Source organism: Cricetulus griseus, chromosome 2 (assembly GCF_003668045.3).
Source record: "Cricetulus griseus strain 17A/GY chromosome 2, alternate assembly CriGri-PICRH-1.0, whole genome shotgun sequence".
NCBI classification, from domain to species: Eukaryota; Metazoa; Chordata; class Mammalia; order Rodentia; family Cricetidae; genus Cricetulus; species Cricetulus griseus.
The window spans coordinates 265,568,230-265,588,209 of record NC_048595.1 but is presented as its reverse complement, the minus strand read 5'-3'; the positions used below and the strand labels follow the sequence as shown (position 1 = coordinate 265,588,209).

The 19,980-nt window shown below is 39.6% G+C and overlaps 1 protein-coding gene across 4 annotated transcripts in view; it reads right to left on the bottom strand.

Moving 5' to 3' along the window:
- The window catches only part of Pdss2 (decaprenyl diphosphate synthase subunit 2), a 233,477-nt gene that overhangs the window by 145,555 nt on the left and 67,942 nt on the right, over positions 1-19,980 (bottom strand). For 3 of the 4 annotated variants that reach the window (XM_027402245.2, XM_035440369.1, XM_027402244.2), the window contains exon 2: positions 19,617-19,751. The exons of the other annotated variant lie outside the window; for it this stretch is intronic. In XM_027402245.2, the coding sequence (XP_027258046.1) occupies positions 19,617-19,751 (135 nt within the window). The remainder of the gene's footprint in view (positions 1-19,616; positions 19,752-19,980) is intronic. 4 annotated transcript variants of the gene reach the window in all.

Here is a 19,980-nt window from a genome sequence, read left to right as displayed (position 1 = left end):
GAAAATGAAAAGATTTCAAATCGAGGCTACAGTAACTGCTACCATGTATATGCTAGTTGTCAGGGAGCCTGCAGGATAGGGCCCTAAAGCAAACCGATAGTTACCTCTGGTCATCAAAATACACAATTTTAAGGAATCCTGATACAAGCTAGGAAGAAAAAAACAAAACAAAACCCTGAAAGTTAGTTTCATGGACTTCACCAAATAGCAAGTTGCAGAACAGTTCAGATCAGTTATTCATCTGTGTATTTAAAGGAGACATTCCCTGGCCAAGTACACATATAGGCAATCAAATTGCAGAGTAGAAAATGTATAATCCACTATTGTTACTTGTACATCTTACAGAATAATTTCCCAGGTCTATAATTTGAACTCTGTTGGTTATTTTTCTTAATCTTTACTTTGGCAAATGAAATAAGAATCCCTGTCTTGTCCTTTAGCTGATAAAAGTGTAACTATATGGGACAGAACTTCTTCAATTCCACTGTTGCATATCATGCCTGTGTCAGGTCTCAGAATATCTATAAGAGATAATAAGCTTTTGGGTGATAAAAAACAAATTGACTTCAAGTTTTTGATATAGTACCTGACGATGTTCAGGCCTGAGTCACTAGAGCAGTGTTAACCTTCCTGATGCTGCCATAGTTCCTTACGCTGTGGTGACCCAATCATAAACTTATTTTCACTGCTACTTAATAACTGTAATTTTGCTATTGTTATGACTTGCAATGCAAATATCAGATATATAGGATATCTGATAAGTGATCCCTGTGAAAGTACTGTTCAAACCCCAAAGGGGTTGTGGACCACAGGTTGAGAAATGCTGTATTAGACAAATGGCTTGGTAGTTAAGAGCTGATCTGGATAGGGTGTGATTCATTTCCTAGCACACAGATTGGGCCGCTCATAACCATCTGTAACTCTAGTCCAGGAGATCCAACACACTCTTCTTTGCCTCCTTGGGCACCAGGCATGCACATTGTACATATATATGCATGTACACACACAACAAACAAACAAACAAACAAACAAATAAATCTTTAAAAAGCCCAGATCTAGAGAGATAGTTCATTGGTTAAGAGGACTGGCTGCTCTTCTAGAACACCTAGGTTCAATTCCCAGCACCCATATGGCAGCTAACAACAGTAAGTCCAGTTCCAAGGAATCCAATGCCTTCTTCTGGACTCTGTGGGCACTGTACAAACATGGCACACAGACATACATTCAGGCAAACACTCAAATATATACAAAAACAAATAAGATCTCAAAGGAAAAAAGCTTGAAAAGGTTTTTGTTTGTTTGTTTGTTTCTTTTTAGACTCAGGCCTGAACATCGTTAGGTACTATATCAAAAACATGAAGTCAATTAGTTTTTCATCACCCAAAAATAGAGCCAGGCATGGTAGCACAATGGTCTGTAATCCCAGTACTTGAGAGGTGGAGGCAGGAGGATTGTTGAATTTGAGGTCAATTTGGGCTATAGCTAGACCCTGTCTCAAAAAACTGCCAAGCAAACATATAAAAAGCAAGTGTTGACAGGTCTAACACAGCTGTATCTATTGCTCTGCTCTAAAATACTGACAGTCTCTTGAATTTTATGATAGCACAAAACAAATGTATAAAAATCACATTTAAAATTTTTGAGCTCTGGAGCTGGTGAGATGGTTCAGTAGTTGAAGGTGCTGGCTGACAAGCCTAAGTTCCATCTTTTGAAGCCCACATGGAGGAAGAAGAAACCAAAACAACAAGTTGTTCTCAACCTCCACACCTACCCAGAGATACACACACACACACAAAATAAATGAATATAAAAAGTTACACCTGTCAGAATGGCTAAAATCAATAACACCAATGACAGTTTACGCTGGAGAGGATGTGGAGAAAGGGGAACACTCCTCCACTGCTGGTGGGAGTGCCAACTAGTACAGCCACTTTGGAAATCAGTATGGCAATTCCTCAGGAAAATGGATGGAACTAGAAGAAACCATTCTGAGCGAAGTAACCCAGTCACAAAAAGGCAAACATGGTATGTACTCATTCATATGTGGATTTTAGACATAGAGTAAAAGATTACCAGCCCACAATCCACACTGCCAGAGAAGCTAGTAAACAAGGAGGGCCCTAAGGGAGACATACATGGTCCCCTGGAGAAGGGGAAAGGGACAAGATCTCCTGAGCAAATTGGGAGCATGGGGGTGGGGTGGGGAGAGGGAACCAGGAGAATGAGAAGGGGAGAAGAGGAGGGGTGAGGAGGACATGATGGGGCAGGGAGGTTGAGTTGGGGGAAGAACAGAAGAGAGCAAGATAAGAGATAGTATAATAGAGGGAGACATTATAGGTTTAAAGAGAAATCAGGCACTAGGGAAATGTCTAGAGAGCTACAAAGATGACACCAACTAACAATCTAAGCAACAGAGGAGAGTCTACCTTAAATGTCCTCCCCTGATAATGAGGTTGATGACTGACTTATATGCCATCCTATAGCCTTCATCCAGTAGCTGGTGGAAGTAGAAGCAAACACCCAGAGCTAAACACTGAACTGAACTGGAATCCAGTTGCAGAGAAGGAGGACTGATGAGCAAAGGGGTCCATACCAGGTTGGTGAAACCCACAGAAACAGCTGACCTGAATAAAGGGGAGCTCTTGGTTCCCAGACTGATAGCTGGGAAACCAGCATGGGACTGATCCAGACCCCCTGAATGTGGGTATTAGTGAGGAGACCTCGGAAATATATGGGGCTCCTTGTGGTAGATCAGTACTTATCCCTAGCATAGGAATGGACTTTGGGAGCCCATCCCACATGGAGGGATAATCCCTAAGCCAAGACACATGGGGGAGGGCCTAGACCCTGCCCCAAAGGATATAACAGACTCTGAAGACCCCCTATGGAAGGCCTCACCCTCTCTGAGGAGCAGAAAGGGTATGAGATGGGTAGGGTGTTAGTTGGGGTGGCAGGGGAGGAGGGGAGGGAGAGGGGCCTGGGATTGACATGTGAAACAATCTTGTTTCTAATTAAATGAAAAAAAAAGTAATGAGACTAGGAGAAGGATAAGCATTCAACTCTTTAAAATGCACTTGGTAATGGCCACCATCTCTGTAGGGAAACTAAGTGTTGAGCACTTCGGTTAGAACTGTGGTTTAAAGACACTACTCAGGCCATCTCTAAGGACTTCATAGTAAGCAAGGAATTCTCCTCAGAAATGAGCTGTTTTCCCTTCCCAGATGTCAAATGAGAGCCATTCACTACTGGGAAAAGGCATACTTATCTGTAAAAATTTCAAGTATTTTTAATTTTATGCTCATTATTAAGCAACAGGGATTACATCAAGGCCACCAGATGCTCAGATTGGCAGTTGTAAATGTATCTAATAAATGGAAAAATCAAGTCATCATTGTTCTATAAAATGTTGATAAACAGACTGCTTACTTTTAAGAGAGGGCATCACTCTGTAGTTCAGGTTAGCCTTGGACTTGTGGTAATCCTTCTGCCTCAGCCTCCAAGTACTCTTTTCAGTCCTGCTCCATCATACCTGGCCTTCCACTCTACAAAGGGGCAGAAGAAAAGCAAGGGAATCCTGGAGTACAGAGGCTGGGAGATGACTGTCACAGAGTCTACATTGGTGGTTCACTGGCAAAGTCTTCTCACCAAGGATACTAAGAGGGCACTACCCACTTCACCAATTGTTTTTTAAAATTATTATTGTTGTTTGTTTTTGAGACAGGGTCTCACTATGTAGCTTTGGCTGGCCCAGAGCTCAGAGATCCAACACCACATTCAGATCACCAACCCGAGGCTAGATGAGGTAGTGGAGAACAGTGCAAGCAGTCCACCTTCCATTATCAAAATGGAGGTGGTTCACCAAAGAGCAGAAGCAAGAAATTACAATCAATTATTATAGTCAGTTTTAAGCTGAATTCAATCTGAGATGACATTAAGTTGTTTAACTTAAAAGGGTTTGAAACAGAAAACAAAATTTCCCAAGTGGTTATATAACTTTTCATTCCAAAAGTTCTTTGAAAAGAACAATAACAACAACAAAATGACAGTGCCTTGATACTGACATAAACATCCTATTTTCTCTGAAATAGTTATTTATTACTTCTCAAGAAAAATATGGGTTACAGGTGCACAAAAATTCCTGTTTAAACATGATCAGTATCTAAGGATCTTTGCTATGGGAAAAAACAAAACAAAACAAACAAACAAACCCATGTGGTTATTAACTGACCAAAACCATAGAGATTCTGACTTCTAAGCAAATCAGAAAACAGAAAAAAAAAAGAACATGTTTTAAGTATTTAATGTAATATTTTCCTCTTTCACCTTCACAGAAGTGTAAATTAAATAGACACAGTCTCAGCTTGAAAATCTGGAAGGAAAGGGATACACAGAGGGCTTTAGGGATCAGTTCCTATGTTTTTACTTGCCTCTTCAAGAACTTTATGCCTCAAAGGCTGAACCATAAGCTGGCATCAAAAACCCAGCCTTATCTCCTTTTCTGCCAGGTTGTGATCAGGTTGAACAGCAGGGGCGGAGGGAATGGTGCCCAAAGGGCAAGGCGCTTCCTGGCTTTAGGAGCCATATGAATCCATAAAGTCAGAAAATGCAAAGCAAAGAGCTAACAGTAGATGCATAAAACAGACCAAAGAGTCCCAAGGCATGTCCGCATCCCTATAAACTGTTCCTAAGAAAGATTAATTTTTAGCCAAAGGGCTGCAGACCGAAAGAAAACAGTTCACATCAGGTACCACTGAAAACAGCAAGTTACTTATTAGGCACTGCAGGTTTACCAAAAATAAAAAAATCAAAACTTGTAGTCACAAGGGCCAAAGAGACGATTCAGTGGGTAATGAGTTCGGCCTCTGAACAGTATATGGGGAAGGAGAGAACCGGCCTCTGCAAGTTGTTCTCTGTACCCCACAGGTACACATGCCTCCCACTTCAAATATATATACACATGTAAATGAGAAAAAAAACAAAAACAAAAAAAACAAAACTGAAGCCACAAACTGAATTAAACCCTGACAATTTAGTACTAGGTCATTTCAATTCCCTGATAACTGGCTTTTCAGCTTATTGTTTTTGTTAAATTAAAACTGCTTGGGCCTATCTATAAAGAGTTAAAAAGTAAATCCTCCTCCCCCAGAAGTTTTTAATTGAATGACAAAATTAAATACAGAAATGCATTTTAAGTGCAAGTATCCTTCTTCTGTTGCCAGAAAACAACTAACAAAGGGGAGTTAAGTAATTTCATAGCCATATTTTCTCACTCTCCTTCACTGGAACACAGTCATTTGCATGGTATAATAAGCTGTAAATTATAAACACTTTTACATAGCCTGCTGCAAAGAAGTCTGCCAGTTTTCTACTATATTGGCTAGTGTTCAAGTGATTAACTACGGCTTTGGAAAGAAGGGGTGGAAACGTGTTTTGTGTCTCAGTTTGTTGGTTCTCTTATGCACAGCCTCTAAAAACCCATTGCATTGTTATTTGCAATGAATATATAAATAATTACAGCCAAGGAATAGATGCTCTAAGCACTGCAGGACACAATTACCCCTGGATAGCAGTGAATCTTGCAGGTACATATCATCCAAACAATGCTTTGAAATTATTGTCTCCAAATAATGTAAGTGGAATATCAAAATTCTGTAATACTAAAATGTTTAGCAATGAGCATTTAAGGACTAATGTCAAAAGACATGCATTTTGATGTTCATCTATAAAAGTGAGTTTTTTAATCTTTAAATTCTATAGCACTCCCTACCTGAATTCACCATCATCCAAATTCAACTCTATGAGGAAAGCTTGTCTCAATAAATCAATAATAATCTACAGAATGCTTGAATGTTCGCAATAAGGCTGGGGCTTTGGAGGTCATAGGAAAAGGTGGTAACTTGGTTTCTACAGTATACAACTTAACACTGCCAAACTCAGAACATAAAAATGTAAGCTCAGTGCTGAGTGGATGTCAAATGAGTAATAATGTGTATATATATAGGAACCCTAATCCAAAGTCTGTCTATGCTATTGAATAGAGCATGGGTTCTATGGTCAATTGCTCTACTATAATCTTGAGCAAGCTACTACATTTCTCTGTTTTCCAAGAACAGTAATTTGTTTCCAGCCAGGGTTGTAAGAAGTAACAGTTAATATATATAAAGAACATGGAATAGTAAGAGATTTACAGATATCTTTGTATATATGAGCTTTAGTAATAATACTTATTATATTTCTATGTTTATGATACCGCAGTGCTCAACAGATGTTGGTTGAATCAATTAATCTAGTACAGGGATAAAACAGTTAAACAAACGACTGTTTAATTTAGATAGTAAAGGAGCGCCTCAAAGGTTTGAACCACGCATGCACGGTACAGGCCACAGTGGTAGGAAGATGCCGAGGTGGAAGAGGACAAAGGTGCAGGCTTTGTCTGGAAGGCACTTCAGTGATGAAGCATACACGTGAATCAGTCAACATAAAGCTGCTAAATGCCTCAATAATTCACAGAACATTGCTTGTGGGTTCTAGTTCTGATTAAGCCAGGGGTTTGAGGCCTAATCTATAAAGTCTCAAACTGAGGAGCTGAGAGGTGAGACTAGGCCTCATACTCCCTCCCTAACTTGGGGAAAAGCATTGCCCCTCTGTAGCCAACTCTACTCCCATCATCACCCCTCTTCTCTGGCACCCTGTGTTCTCCTGACTGAGTTCAACCATATGACACTTATCATGTCACCTATCTACTTAATACAACCTACAGGTGGTTCTAAAAGGTCCATTATTTGCATACTCACACCCTGACCACCCAGAATTGTTCCACATTTGAAACCTTTAAGTCTCTTGCATTCTACTTACAACCTTACCATCTCTCAGCTCACTTGGGATTGCTAACTCTGCCCCTTTTTGTCCCTGACTATACTCAAATGGCGTTGAATATATTCCTCATGAAGTACTAATGCCAGTGTTTTCACCAGGCATCTTTCAGCTTTTAGTATGTCCTTCTCTTCAAAGTACATGTCGAAAACATTGTGCTTTGGACTGCAAACTGTTCAGGACAATTTTCAAGGTGGCTATTTGAAATGATCCAGCCTCATGCATTACTCTAGCCAGGACTTCAGACAAGACCTGCACTTTTCTATTACACAGAGACAACAAAGGATATACCTAGCTCTCTCAGGACTTGACAATTATCCCAATTTTCTCAGAGTTCCATAAAGATGCTGCCATCCCCAGACAACAGGAAGTTATTTTAAGAACACAACAGCGTTTTCCCAAGAGGTGGGGTGGGTGTTTTTTGGTCAGTGGGTTATGGATACTCGTCATCGTTTAGGGGGGTTGGTTACAAGTTGTTATTGGTAATGGTCAGCAAAGAAGTTAAACAAAAAAGTTAAATTCAGAGATCTTTTTCTAAAGGGAAAAGGGGGGATATGATATAGAAATGATGAGATAAAAGGGTAGATTATTGAATCTAATTTAATCTAAAATACAACCAGTAATCTCAAAATATTTTATAGGTTTACTGATACAAATTTAAAATTAATTTTATTATACTGTACATAAGTTTCTACTGTTGTTTGGGGTACTGTGCTTAAGCAGCTCATTAAAAATGTATAATTAAAAATACAGGTTAATAGTCATCTACAATAATCAAACTTACAGTCATGTTAGGTATGTTCTTAAGGTTAAGCAGATATATTTAGATAGAAAGATGGCTTTCAAAACATTCATAGACCTACAAAATATGGCATTTAAAATGTTTTAATCACATAAGGCTTTTCATGACAGTGAGACATGTCTGCTCCTGACAACACTAATTTACTTCAAAAGGAAATGATGGACATCAAAGAAACTCCGTATGGCCATTACTTTCTTTATAGCAAAAATTAGTCATGTGGGTAAAGAAACTACCTTTGCTTCAACTGCTGATGGTATACTGTCTGTCCAAACTGGACAAGCAAGAAATAAAGAGATTGCTAAACTTTGTCAAGACAAGGTAGGACCATCCTTCAAAATTTCCTGCTTCACAAAAAAGTCTGTCAGATAATTCTAGGCCTGTAGGCAAAAGATGGATGCCCCAACATTACAGAGGAACTGTGGATGACTGTCTAGACAGCCAACTGTTTCTGTCATTTCTATAGTTTTGAAAGTGTCTTACACTGTACATTCGGTTTTCTCAGGTAATACTGGGGTCTTTAATGGAGTTGAAGACTAAATAGTTATAGTTTCGGATAGAACATAAATTAGGCACAAAACTTTGCACTCACAAAGATAACAGAGGTTTTTCTCTAATTTTGCCAAATACAAATGGACTGGATATTGTAACTATAATTCTTTTTTTATGGGTCTTTTTTGGCTTTTTTTAAATCATATTTTTAATTTGAGTTAGAAACAAGATTGATTTACATGACAATCCCAGTTCCCTTCTCCCTCCTGTCCTCCCCTAGCACCCTTCCAACTAAAACCCTACCTATTACATATCCTTTCTTCTATTCTTCACCTGACTCAACCTTTCTACTCCCTTATGACCTCTGCATCCTTTTTCTTCTTCCCTTCTCATTCTCGTAGCTCCCTCCCCACTCTTCCCTCCCTAACTTGGGGAAAAGTTATTTGCTCAGGGGATCTTGACCCTTTCCCTTTCTCCAGGGGACAAAGTTTGTGTCTTTTAGGGTCCTCCTTGTTTACTAGTTTCTCTGGCAGTGTGGATTGTAGGATGGTAATCTACTACTGTATGTTTAAAAAACCACATATGAGTGAGTACATATCATGTTTGTCTTTTTGTGATTGGGTTACCTTGCTCAGAATGGTTTCTTCGAGTTCCATCCATTTTCCTGCAAATTTCAAGATTCCATTGTTTTTTTCTGCTGAAAAGTACTCCATTGTGTAAATATACCACATTTTCTCTATCCATTCTTCGGTTGAGGGGTAACTAGGCTGCTTCCAGGTTCTGGCTATTACAAACTGCTGCTATAAACATCGTTGAACAGATGTCCTTGTTATATGAATGTGCTTCTTTTGGGTATATGCCTAGGAGTGAAATTGCTGGATCTTGTGGTAGACTCATTCTCATTTTCTTGAGGAGTCGCCATACTGATTTCCAAAGTGGCTGTACAAGTTGGCACTCCCACCAGCAGTGGAGAAGTGTTCCCTTTCTCCACATCCTCTCCAGCATAAACTGTCATTGGTGTTTTTGATTTTAGCCATTCTGACAGGAGTAAGATGGTATCTCAGAGTTGTTTTGATTTGCATTTCCCTGATGGCTAAGGATGTTGAACACTTTCTTATGTGTCTTTCAGCCATTTTAGATTCCTCTATTGAGAATTGTCTATTTAGTTCTGTACTCCACTTTTTAATTGGATTGTTTGGTGTTTTGGAGACTAGCTTCTTGAGTTCTTTGTATATTTTGGAGATCAGCCCTCTGTCAGATGTGGGGTTGGTGAATATCTTTTCCCAGTCTGTGGGCTGCTGTTTTGTCTTGCTGACTGTGTCCTTTGCCTTACAGAAGCTTCTCAGTTTCAGGAGGTCCCATTTATCAATTGTTGATCTCAGTGTCTGTGCTACTGGTGTTATGTTCGGGAAGCATGTAACTGTAATTCTTACTTAGCTGTTTTTGTTGTATACAATTTTACTATGTTAAAATTAAAACATTCCTCTTTAATTAGACCAAATGAGGGGGAAATGCTGTGGAATAATCCTTTTGTACATTGTAAAGATTTGTCACTCAAATTGGTTTAATAAAAAGATGACTGGCTGGTAGCCAGGCAGGAAGTATAGGCAGGACAACCAAACTAAGGACACTGGGAAAAAGCAGAGCAGAGTCAGTGGAGTCATGATCCAAATGCAGAGGAAGCAGGACATGTACAAAATGAGGTAATGAGCCATGAGCCATGTGGTAGAACTTAGATAAGAAATTTGGGTTAATTTAAGTTTTAAGAGCTAGTCAGTAATAAGCCTGAGCTTTCAGTCAAGCATTTATAATTAATTTTAAGTCTCCATGTCAGTTATCTGGGAACTGGCAGGTAGGAAAGAAAAGTCCATCAACAGCCCCTATTGTCTGACTTATCCTGACTTCCAGTCCTGGGCATGATTGCCTCCTTCATTTGGGCCCTCAGCCAACATTTCCTTTCTGGCCAAGCCAAGGCCATCATGTAGATCAGTTGAGTTGCTGCATTTATTCTTTCTTGGGCAAAGAAAATGTTTTAGATGACACTTTCACCTTCTTTCTGTCACTTTAGAGGTACTGGGAAATGACAGCTGTGCTGTCAGGAAATGTGTTTTAGCCCTGGAAGAAATGAGGTACAGGTGAAGAATTAAGGGTATTCTACTTTCTAATCCCAGTACATGAACTAGCTTGTTGGAGCCCATTCCCTAGGGTGGGATGCCATGCTCAGTCTTAATACATGGGAGAGGGGACGGGCACTGCCACAACCTATTGTACCAGACTATGTTGGCTCCTCATGGGAGCCATTACCCGTGAGGAGGAGTGGACTAGGGGTAGGCTAGGAGGGAGGTGATGGAGGGTGGGAATGGGGGGAATGATAGTGAGACTCAGATGCTAGCAATGTCAGAGTAAGGGTGCCACAATTGGAGAGGACCACCCAGCTACAGTCTTGAGGAGGGAAAAGGAAAGTTAAGAGCATATGAAGAAGAGTTCACTGAGTTCTAATCTTGCTGTAGAAGCTAGTTCTAATCTGCAACGGGTGGCAAGGACTGTTTATCTTTAGCTGAACAAAGACACAACCAATTGACATGGGTCAATGGTTGCCCCAGTGGTGAGTATGGATATAGCCCCAATAGTTACCCTGGAGACAGCTATTAGAGGTGGAAGTGTCAGGGAGACTACCAGACACAGGACTTGTTTTCTTTCCTTGTTTGAAAACAAAGACTATTTCATATTTGCATCTGTTCAGCAGAGAAGAGGTGGACAGTGCAAGAGAACTGTTCTGCAGGTTAGCTGAACCTAGTTGGACATGTGCTATTGCTAGTGAAGCTGCTGGCTTAAAATTCATTGTTGTCCCACTTTATAGATGAACACATTCTATTTGACTTGCTTAAGGTCAAATAACTAGCCAGCTACAGATCAGACAAAACCCGAGATGTCTCTTCTACAACACACTATCCACTACTGGCGGTGCCCTGAATTTGGGCTTAAAGGGTTGGAGAGAGCATTAAGTCATAAAGCTAGTAAACAGAGACGTCCATTAAAAGGATGTTTCTGAGATGGAGTCTGGGCATGCTGCACAGGCTAAACTTGCCTCCTCCCTCAGCTTCCAAAGGGACTAATTACAAGCATGTGCTATATTATGCATTTTGAGCAATTTCAGGTTTTCTACACAGAAGATTTTATGTATACTCCCAAACACAGTTATCACTACTGTGAGCTTTCTCCTTGATCCTGTTCTATACAGTATACATGATAGGAGTTAAAGGATCACTAGAAGACACCAGAAGTCAATGCTGTTTAAGATGTAGAACTGGACACTGGGAATCACCTTTAGCTTTGGACTCTTATTAGTCGGCAGACAACAGACTTAGCATAAAAAAATTCAACATATTTATGCAGCTCAGTTTTACTGTAATGTAGTAAGGCAGGCTAATGTATATTGTGTTATTTATATATGATCAACTAACTCTCAGGATGAGTACATTAGTAGCTTAGCCCGCCTGCTTTTGGTAGTTAATTATACTTGTGTTGTAAGAGGCTGATCTTATATTGTGTTTTTCCAGACACTCCGGCAAAGCAATGGCGTCTGATGTACAGAATGTTGAACATAAAGTGCCTTCCCTTTTCACTCAACATGTAATTGCTGTATTTGTGCATGCTGTGTAAGTTGAAAATAACAATAAAAAGTTAATGAAGAAAATAAGTACTGCTTGTAATGAATTAGTAATACTGCTAGATTTGTATGCGCATTTTATTGCTGTAAGTAGAATACCATCAATAGGAACACGTAATCAAACTGCACATTTTCTTGAAATTGCTCCGAAAAATAGCAGAGGTATCTTTTGAAATCTTTTACGAGCTCATGTTAAGTTAAATTATCCAGCATAAACATTTGAAATCACTGTCAATAAGTCAATATGCTCTCTGCTTTGTTAGTTTTTGTTTTGTTTTGTTTTTTGAGACAGGATCTTGCTAGATAGTCTGAGCTGGCTTCAAATTTGAAGTGGGAATTCTCCCCCCTCAGCCTTCAAATTCTAGGAACATAGGTATGTGTTACCTTGTCCAGCTTAAGAGTCTTTAAATGGACAGATTTCTTATGGTGGTTTTTTTCTGCTTTACAGCTATGAAATATATATAGTTTTTGATTTTTAGATGGACTTTTAAGCACACAGAATCACATAGGTATATCACTTAAAAACTAAAACAGTACCAATAATCCCCCAAACTATTTCCTCATGCTCACCGATCCCTGGCTCCCCTGGACCTGGTCAGTTGTCACCACACTGAGTTTTCACCTTGATTCTGTTCTATACATTTACACATGATCTTAAGCAAAAAACCACTATAATAGTTTTCAAGCACTACTTTTATTTTGCTGTATATATATTTACTATAGTATTTCAATATTACTTCTTACATTTGTAGAGCTAGTCCTAAATAAATAATACTATCAACTTGTTCCTGTTTAAACTTCATTTCTCAAGATGCTTTTTAATTTCATCAATCCCCAAAGCAAATACAGTTTAGTTATGTTTGGCATTTTTAAGTACTGGAAGAATCCTAATGTATGGGAAGAAGGTGAAGGTTGATAGCCACGGCCTATTGTTATTATAATTAGAAGTCATTTCCTGCTGCTCAATAATATGCTAAAAAGCAAATTATGAATTCTAATGTTTACTGCTGAGACCAAGTTCAATTGCCTAAATCTGAAGGTTAATAAAAAAAAACACTCTGGCTTTTTTCAGTTTTTAAATATTCTTCACATATGAAGAGTGGTTCATGTAGTCCCCGGAATATCATAGCCCCTCATCTTCCAGCCACAACCTGATCCATTTTCACTTAGAGGAGAGAGTAATGTGAAGATCAATACCTTAATTTTAAGATGTTTTCTAGATTTGACTCACAGGTATGCTCTCAAAACCTGATGATTATGTTTTTAATTATGTTTATACATGTGTAGGGAATGAACTGGGAGGGTATGTGTATGTCAGTGCAGGTGCCTATAGAGGCCAGAAGAGGCACCAATCCTTTGGCACTGGAGTGCAAAGTAGTTGTGAGCCACTTGACATGAGTAGTAGGAATCAAACTCGGGATCTCTGCAAGAGCATCAAGTGCTCTTAAACACTAAACCATCTCTTTGGCCTCTTGCATTATTTTTCATGATATTCTACTAATGCTTTTCCTTTCTTTAAATGCTGTATTATATTTTGCTTTACATAACAGGGTTTGTTTGTCTAAAGGGCAAAACATGTGATTTGAAAGTTTGTTTCAGTCTAGATAGAACATTTATGTTATAATGAAGATAAGAGTTATCTATACAAAGATTTAAATGAACACAATATCCGAGGTACTAGTTAAATATAAAGGTGTGGAAGGTAAGTGCAGTGCTTGCCTTTGTAGAGTGATCAGTCTGATAAAAGACACAAAACACCAGGAGAGGGCTTGGAAGAAATAAGAGAAATAAGACACAATACTTGTTAAACAGATATGACACAGGTCTCACTGTGTTGGTTATGTAGGCCTAGATATTCACTATGTAGTCAAGGTTGTCCTTGAACTTGTGGTTCTGAATGCTCCCACACCTTGTCTAATCCAACCAGAAGAATGGTGAGGAGGTAGAGAACTTACTTAATATGACAGCTAGCATTATAACTTCAGAAGAGCATGCCTTCGAGGACTGTCTTGACTTGTGGCCAAGACCTAAGCTGTCAAAGTGGGGAAAGTGACTGGAGACTAGCGCAAGGCACTAGCAAGTGCAATGACTCTATCTTCTGACTGGGCACATAATGTGAGCAAATGTTTCAAGCTCCTGCCATTGTGACTTCCTTGCCATGATGATTAAGACTGGGAACTAGAAGCTAAAACAAAAATGTTCCTTCTTTACTTTGCTTTTGTCTGAGCATTTTACCACAGTGACAAGATAGGAAGCTAAGGCCCGCAACTTAATGATTAGGGTCACATAACCAGTAGGTGATGGAACATGGGTCCAATTTTAAAAACTTAAGCAATTTATAAGCATGTATTTCTTTCCTTACTTGGCCCCGTCAGGTGGGAATTCAGAAGGCTGCTTTTCTAAACCTGGTTTCTCATTAGGGAAAGTGTATTCCTGCCTCACAGAATTCCCAATTGGATTCCAGATTAGGCACTCTGAAATAAAATAACATTTTACAAACTTCTGTGGCATTCTACAAGACACACTGCTGACAGCTTAAATGACTCTGTAGCCAAATAATTATTAGTAAGTGATATCTTTTTAGGAATTCATAGAGCATACCTTGCGTCCATAGTGACTCCTGAATATTCCGAAACAGAAAAATCTTTTGACTGCTTTTGAACTAGCATGCTTGCTCATTCTTATTTGACTGACCTTCTGCTCAACTATACACCTAGTTACATCCATAAACACTGGAACAGTTTGGAAAATGCTGGCAGAAAGGAAAAGCATGGAGTTAGAGGACACAAGGTGTCTGAGTACAGCTGAGGCAATACTCAGGCCATGCTTGGAGTAAAATCTTGGTTATCCATCCTTTCCAGGTCTGTTTTTTCCTCTCAAATACTGTCAGACTATCTGCGACTCTCTGCCTGATTCTCTTTCTCTTAGACCTCATATCATAAAATCATTCGTGTGTGTGTGTGTGTGTGTGTGTGTGTGTGTGTGTGTGTGTGTGTGTGTGCTCTCGCGCATGCGCGCGCGAGCATGCACATGCACATTTACATATGTGTAGGAGTGTGACTCGGGATAGAATCAAGGGCCTGGCACATACTAGGCAAGTACTCTACCAGCCCCACTCCAGCATCATCTTGTAAGCAAGGTGATTTAGTTATATCCTACAATACATATTTTATTGGGGCCCTGCATTCTATTCACTCATTTCTCCTTCCTCTCCCTTCTCTTCTTTCTCTTTTGTGGTATTATCAGGGACTGAACCCAGGGTTTTGTGAATGCTAGACAAGTTCTTTACCACTGGGCTCTATTGTCAGCCCTTATTTACTTACTTACTAGTATTTATTTATATAAGGCTTCACTATCTATCTGGAACTTATCCTCCTGTTTCTGCTCCTCAGTGCTGGTATGAGAGGAATGAGGTACCAAGACCAACTTTCATTTATTTCTTTAAAAAATTTTAAAAGTTACTATTGTTATTATTATTCACATGTATATGTGTGCACGCAAGCCATGGCACACATGTGGAGGTCAGAGAAGCACTTCATGGAATTGGTTCTCTCCTTCCACATTTATGTGGATTGCATAGCAAGGGCCTTTACCCACTGAACCATCTCACTACCCTCATTTACCTCTTAAAAAGGCTCTCTCATGCCAATAAGATGGCTCAGCAGGTAAGAGCCCTTGTTGACAAGACTGATGATCTGAGTTCGATGCCTGGGGCCCTACATGATGGAAAGAGGACTGACTCTGGACAGTTGTCCCTTGATCTGCACATATGTGCAGGACATGCTGTACTCCCTCGAAATAAATGGTAAAAGCAACAGCAACAAATTCTCTGAAGTACATACAAAATTAGTTGCTGTTGTTTGCCTGATCCCAGGTCTACTCTGCTGCCTTCTGGGCACCTCTCATTGTCTTCCAGGAGAGAACCCTAAGTGCTTGGGCTCTTCACAGTCTCTTTTCAGCTTTGCTTTCCACTGGATCTCCTCGTTCTCACTGTATGAGTTTGCTCAGGCTGAGGGAAGAGTCTGTTTCACACTCTTCTCCTTGGCTTGCAGATGCCTATCCAGTTCACAGGTTCATATGGGCGTTCTCTGTGTGTGTGTGTCGGTGTCAGCTTTCCCTTTAGAGGACTCTGGTTATATTAAGTTAAGGTTTATTTCAATGACTTTATTTTAATTTGATTATCTCTGGGGAAAAAAGGTATCTGTTCCAAATAAGGTCATACTGTGAAGTACTAAGGGACAAGACTTAACATATGAATCTTGAGATGACAATTCAAGACACAACACACACAATGAAGTTATTCTCAGTTCTATAAATACACATATTCATTCATGTATATCAATTATTAGAAGTCCACACTACTGTGGGCTCCCCCAGGTCCTTCTATTCCCCATGTCTTTGGTCAGTTAGAGTCTCAATTCCTCTGCCGAGGGAAAACCCTTCTTCACTGTGCCTCTTACTCGTCTGCTTTCCTAGAGTGGATGGCCTTCTGACTATCTTTAGGGCTCACTTCTAAGTCCTCTACTCAAAGCCTAAATGGACAGTGACAGCATTAACCCAAACAGAAAGGGGTATTATATTAGCACCTGCTGCTGCTAGCAAAATAAGCATCCATTTAAATGAGTTAAAGTAGACTTTCCTTCATTGTGCTTGGATGGGCAAGTTGGCTCTCTTCCAAAGAGTGGTTCAGAGACCATGACATCTCCTTGAATGGGCCTCTAAGAGCATTTGCTTAACATGCATCACAATGCAAGATTTTTATGTCTAGTAAGTAATGAATAACACTTCTAGAGGTTTCTATAGATAATGTGAATTATTTAACATTTTAGGGAACTACTAACTTGGGACCTTTTTAATTTATCTCCAAAGTACTGGGGTTACATTGTTGATATGACACCACTTTTTCTCAAATCCTACTAGCTAGATTTCAGACAGAAGTCTAACCCAGAAAACTTCAAGGGAAGCTGGGAAACATAGCCTAGCTGGGTACGAGGGAAAGAAAAGCATACATGTTTGTTAAATTTGTATTCCATTTGTTGGGATTGTTTTGGTTTTTGACATGGGGTCTCCTCCATAGCTTGAGCTAACTCTGAACTCATGTAGTACAGGTGAGTCTCAAACTTGTCCTCGTGCCTCAGCTTTAGCTTTTTCATGGTCCAGTTCATGCACCAACATGCACAATTTGTGGTTTGTTTTTAACTGCTAGTTATAAGAGAATAAACTGTGTTGGTTCTTATAAAACAAAAAGGAAACTAAACCATTTGGAAAATTCACCTGGGCCTACTGTGTTGGTACACACTAGTACTTCTAAGCACTTGAGAGGCTGTGGCAGGAGGATCATGAATTCAGTAACATCCTAGGCTCTACAGCCAGTTTCAGGCCACCCTGGACATCAGAGCAAGACCACACTACCAACATAGTAATACTAACAGCAACAACCACCTGAATTTCTTTAGATAATCATGCTACATTAGAAGAATCTCAATCTATGTTTGATATGTATTGTACTTGGTACAAAATAGGTTTTGTACACAAAACAAAAATATTCTATCATTATTAGAATGGAAAGTTGCAAGTTTTCCCATTATTGTTAGAGATATTTGCAAGTTTAGTTGAGCTTTTTGTAATGGAGCCTGAACCTAAGGACCAGACAGACCATGCTCGGCAGGTGCTCAGCCACTGAGCTCTAGCTCCAGCTGCAGCTAAGATTTTTTTTTTTTAATTGGCCTTAGAATCAATTTTTTTTTAAAGTTAAGATCAATGACATAAACTCTAAACCTGATATCTTGTTGGCAAAGGGCTTGGGTAGATGTTTATAGCACATTTTTACAAGTGGGTCTTATGCCTTTTCACTCAGCTACGCTTATTACATTGTAGCCTAAATTCTGTCTCTCTTGGCTATTATGTGATAAGTTTGCAGACACATTCACAGCACCAGTTATATCCTGAGGCCAAACAAAAAAGATCACCTAACTCACTTCAGGTCCCTTAGGTAATTTACTCAGACCCCATTAGCTGACATCAAAGTCAAGCTAAAGAGAAAAAGCCACCAACAATATAAACCCCAGTAGTTGGGGATAAATTAAAAAGCTCCCAAATCAGTACTTTCCTCAAATGTTAAATAATTCACTGTGGCATTATAGATACAAGCCTCTAGCAAAAGTTACACTTGAATAATTATGGAAGCAAGAGACAAACAAATTGACTTCAGTGGTACAGAAACAAGTTGATGGTTTCTCAAATGCCTATGCCAAATTACTTTTCTACATTAGCAAGTGTGTAAAACACCCAGACAACTGATGAATTACTAGATCAAGTTTGATTAGAGAAAGTGGCCTGGAATTATATGCTAGGATCATTCCTAAGCATAACTGAGATTCTACATGCTCAAGTATAAAATTTGTTTAGATTATTTGAAAAGATTTCTGGTTTTTGAGACAGGGTCTCATTCTGTAGCTCAGGCAGGCCTCAAGTGGGATCCTCCTGCCTCAGTATTCCAAGTGATGGGACTGCTGGCATGTGTTCCCATGCACAGCCTTACCTGGAAAGGTTTTGTTGCTTGATGTGCACCTATTCTCTTACAAAGTTCTACTCAGACTGCTTAGAGTCTATACGGCAAGGATGAGCAATATAGTTGTTACAGAGGGTAATAAGGAGGTAGAACCCTGAGCAAACATATGGATAACTGCCCCTGAATTATAGAATCCCTACCATCTGGAGTCAAAACAGGACTTCAATCTAACATTTTCACCCCCATCCAGGAGGTTTTTGATCAATCTTAACTTCTAGAATGGTCATCTCTTCTGTAAATGAGAACGATTCAGTTATGAACAACTCTTCCATATGGAACGGCACTTTAAAAAGGCTATGGGAAATAACAAAATATGGCTGGTGTTCATCTTATCCACAGGTGCAGAGTTATCTAGAGGTACATACAACCAGACAGTTGACAGGTAGGGCAGGAAATCAACGGGATTCCTGACAGGATGGAGATGTGTGACCCATTTGCTTTCCACTGCCAATGGGTTGCTAATGATCACTCTATATCTTTGTATATATATTTTCTCTCATAACCTCAGCTAAATTTGGTCAAGAGTTTTCCATAAACTGTATAAGGTCAAGTCTTGAGTTCTAACACAGAAGCAGTGTGGAGAAGATAGATATCACTCTAAGTAGATTTTTCTTTGCAAGGTTATTAGACATTCTCACCAGAGGATCTTAGATTCAATGTCTAGACTAACGCACAAGAGAAATGAACTATTTAAAAGAAAGAAGACAGGTGATCTAGAGTCAGAACTTCCTGCATCTGCTGCATGTAACGTGAGAAAATGTTTCAGGGCTTGGGATTTGTTTTCTTAAAAGCAGACAACTCTTCTAGCAGCAGTAGAAAGATTATAGAAATAACTCTCAAAATGACTAGTACCTAACAACATAAACATAAATCAATTCAAAATGATCAGAAACTGAAACCAGTCCCAGTATATCCCTTCTACTGAAAATACTTAGATAAAAGGGAAAAGGGTATACCCAAAGATGCTGGCTGTGGTGTGGATACCACTGAGTGCATATGTGACGAACAGAGAACAGCTTTTGAGAGCTGGTTCTCTCCTTTCACCATGTAGGTTCTTGGGTATCAAACTCAGATCATCAGGCTTATCAAACAGGAACTGTTACTGCTGATCCACCTGAGAGGCCCCAACTTTGTTTTCATTTGACTTCGAATCAGAATGACTGGGGCTGACCAGTGACTCACAGTCTAGAGAGCAATGTGGGAAAACTTACCATGAGTATATCCCACTGACCATGTCGTAGTTCTGACATGGAGAGTTGTCAGCGCTGGGCCCGGCTGCTTTGGAAATGAGCAGCACCACTAGGCCCCGCAGCTGGAGGTTATGCCTGCTGTCATGCACAAGGCCCCTGGTAACAAAGAGAGAAGAGAATTAACACACGCCCTCATGAGTGGGTAGATCAAGCCAGATGATGACTACAACAATGCTCAAGTTTTTAAGACAGAACAATGGACTTTTTTCTAAAATAAAAAGAATTGTAGAAGAGTAACATGCAGAAGCAACAAGTTCAGAAGACAGAGGGAGAACTTACAGTTTTTAAAGTGATACTCTCAAAGTAGGCCTGACAGTACTGCTTC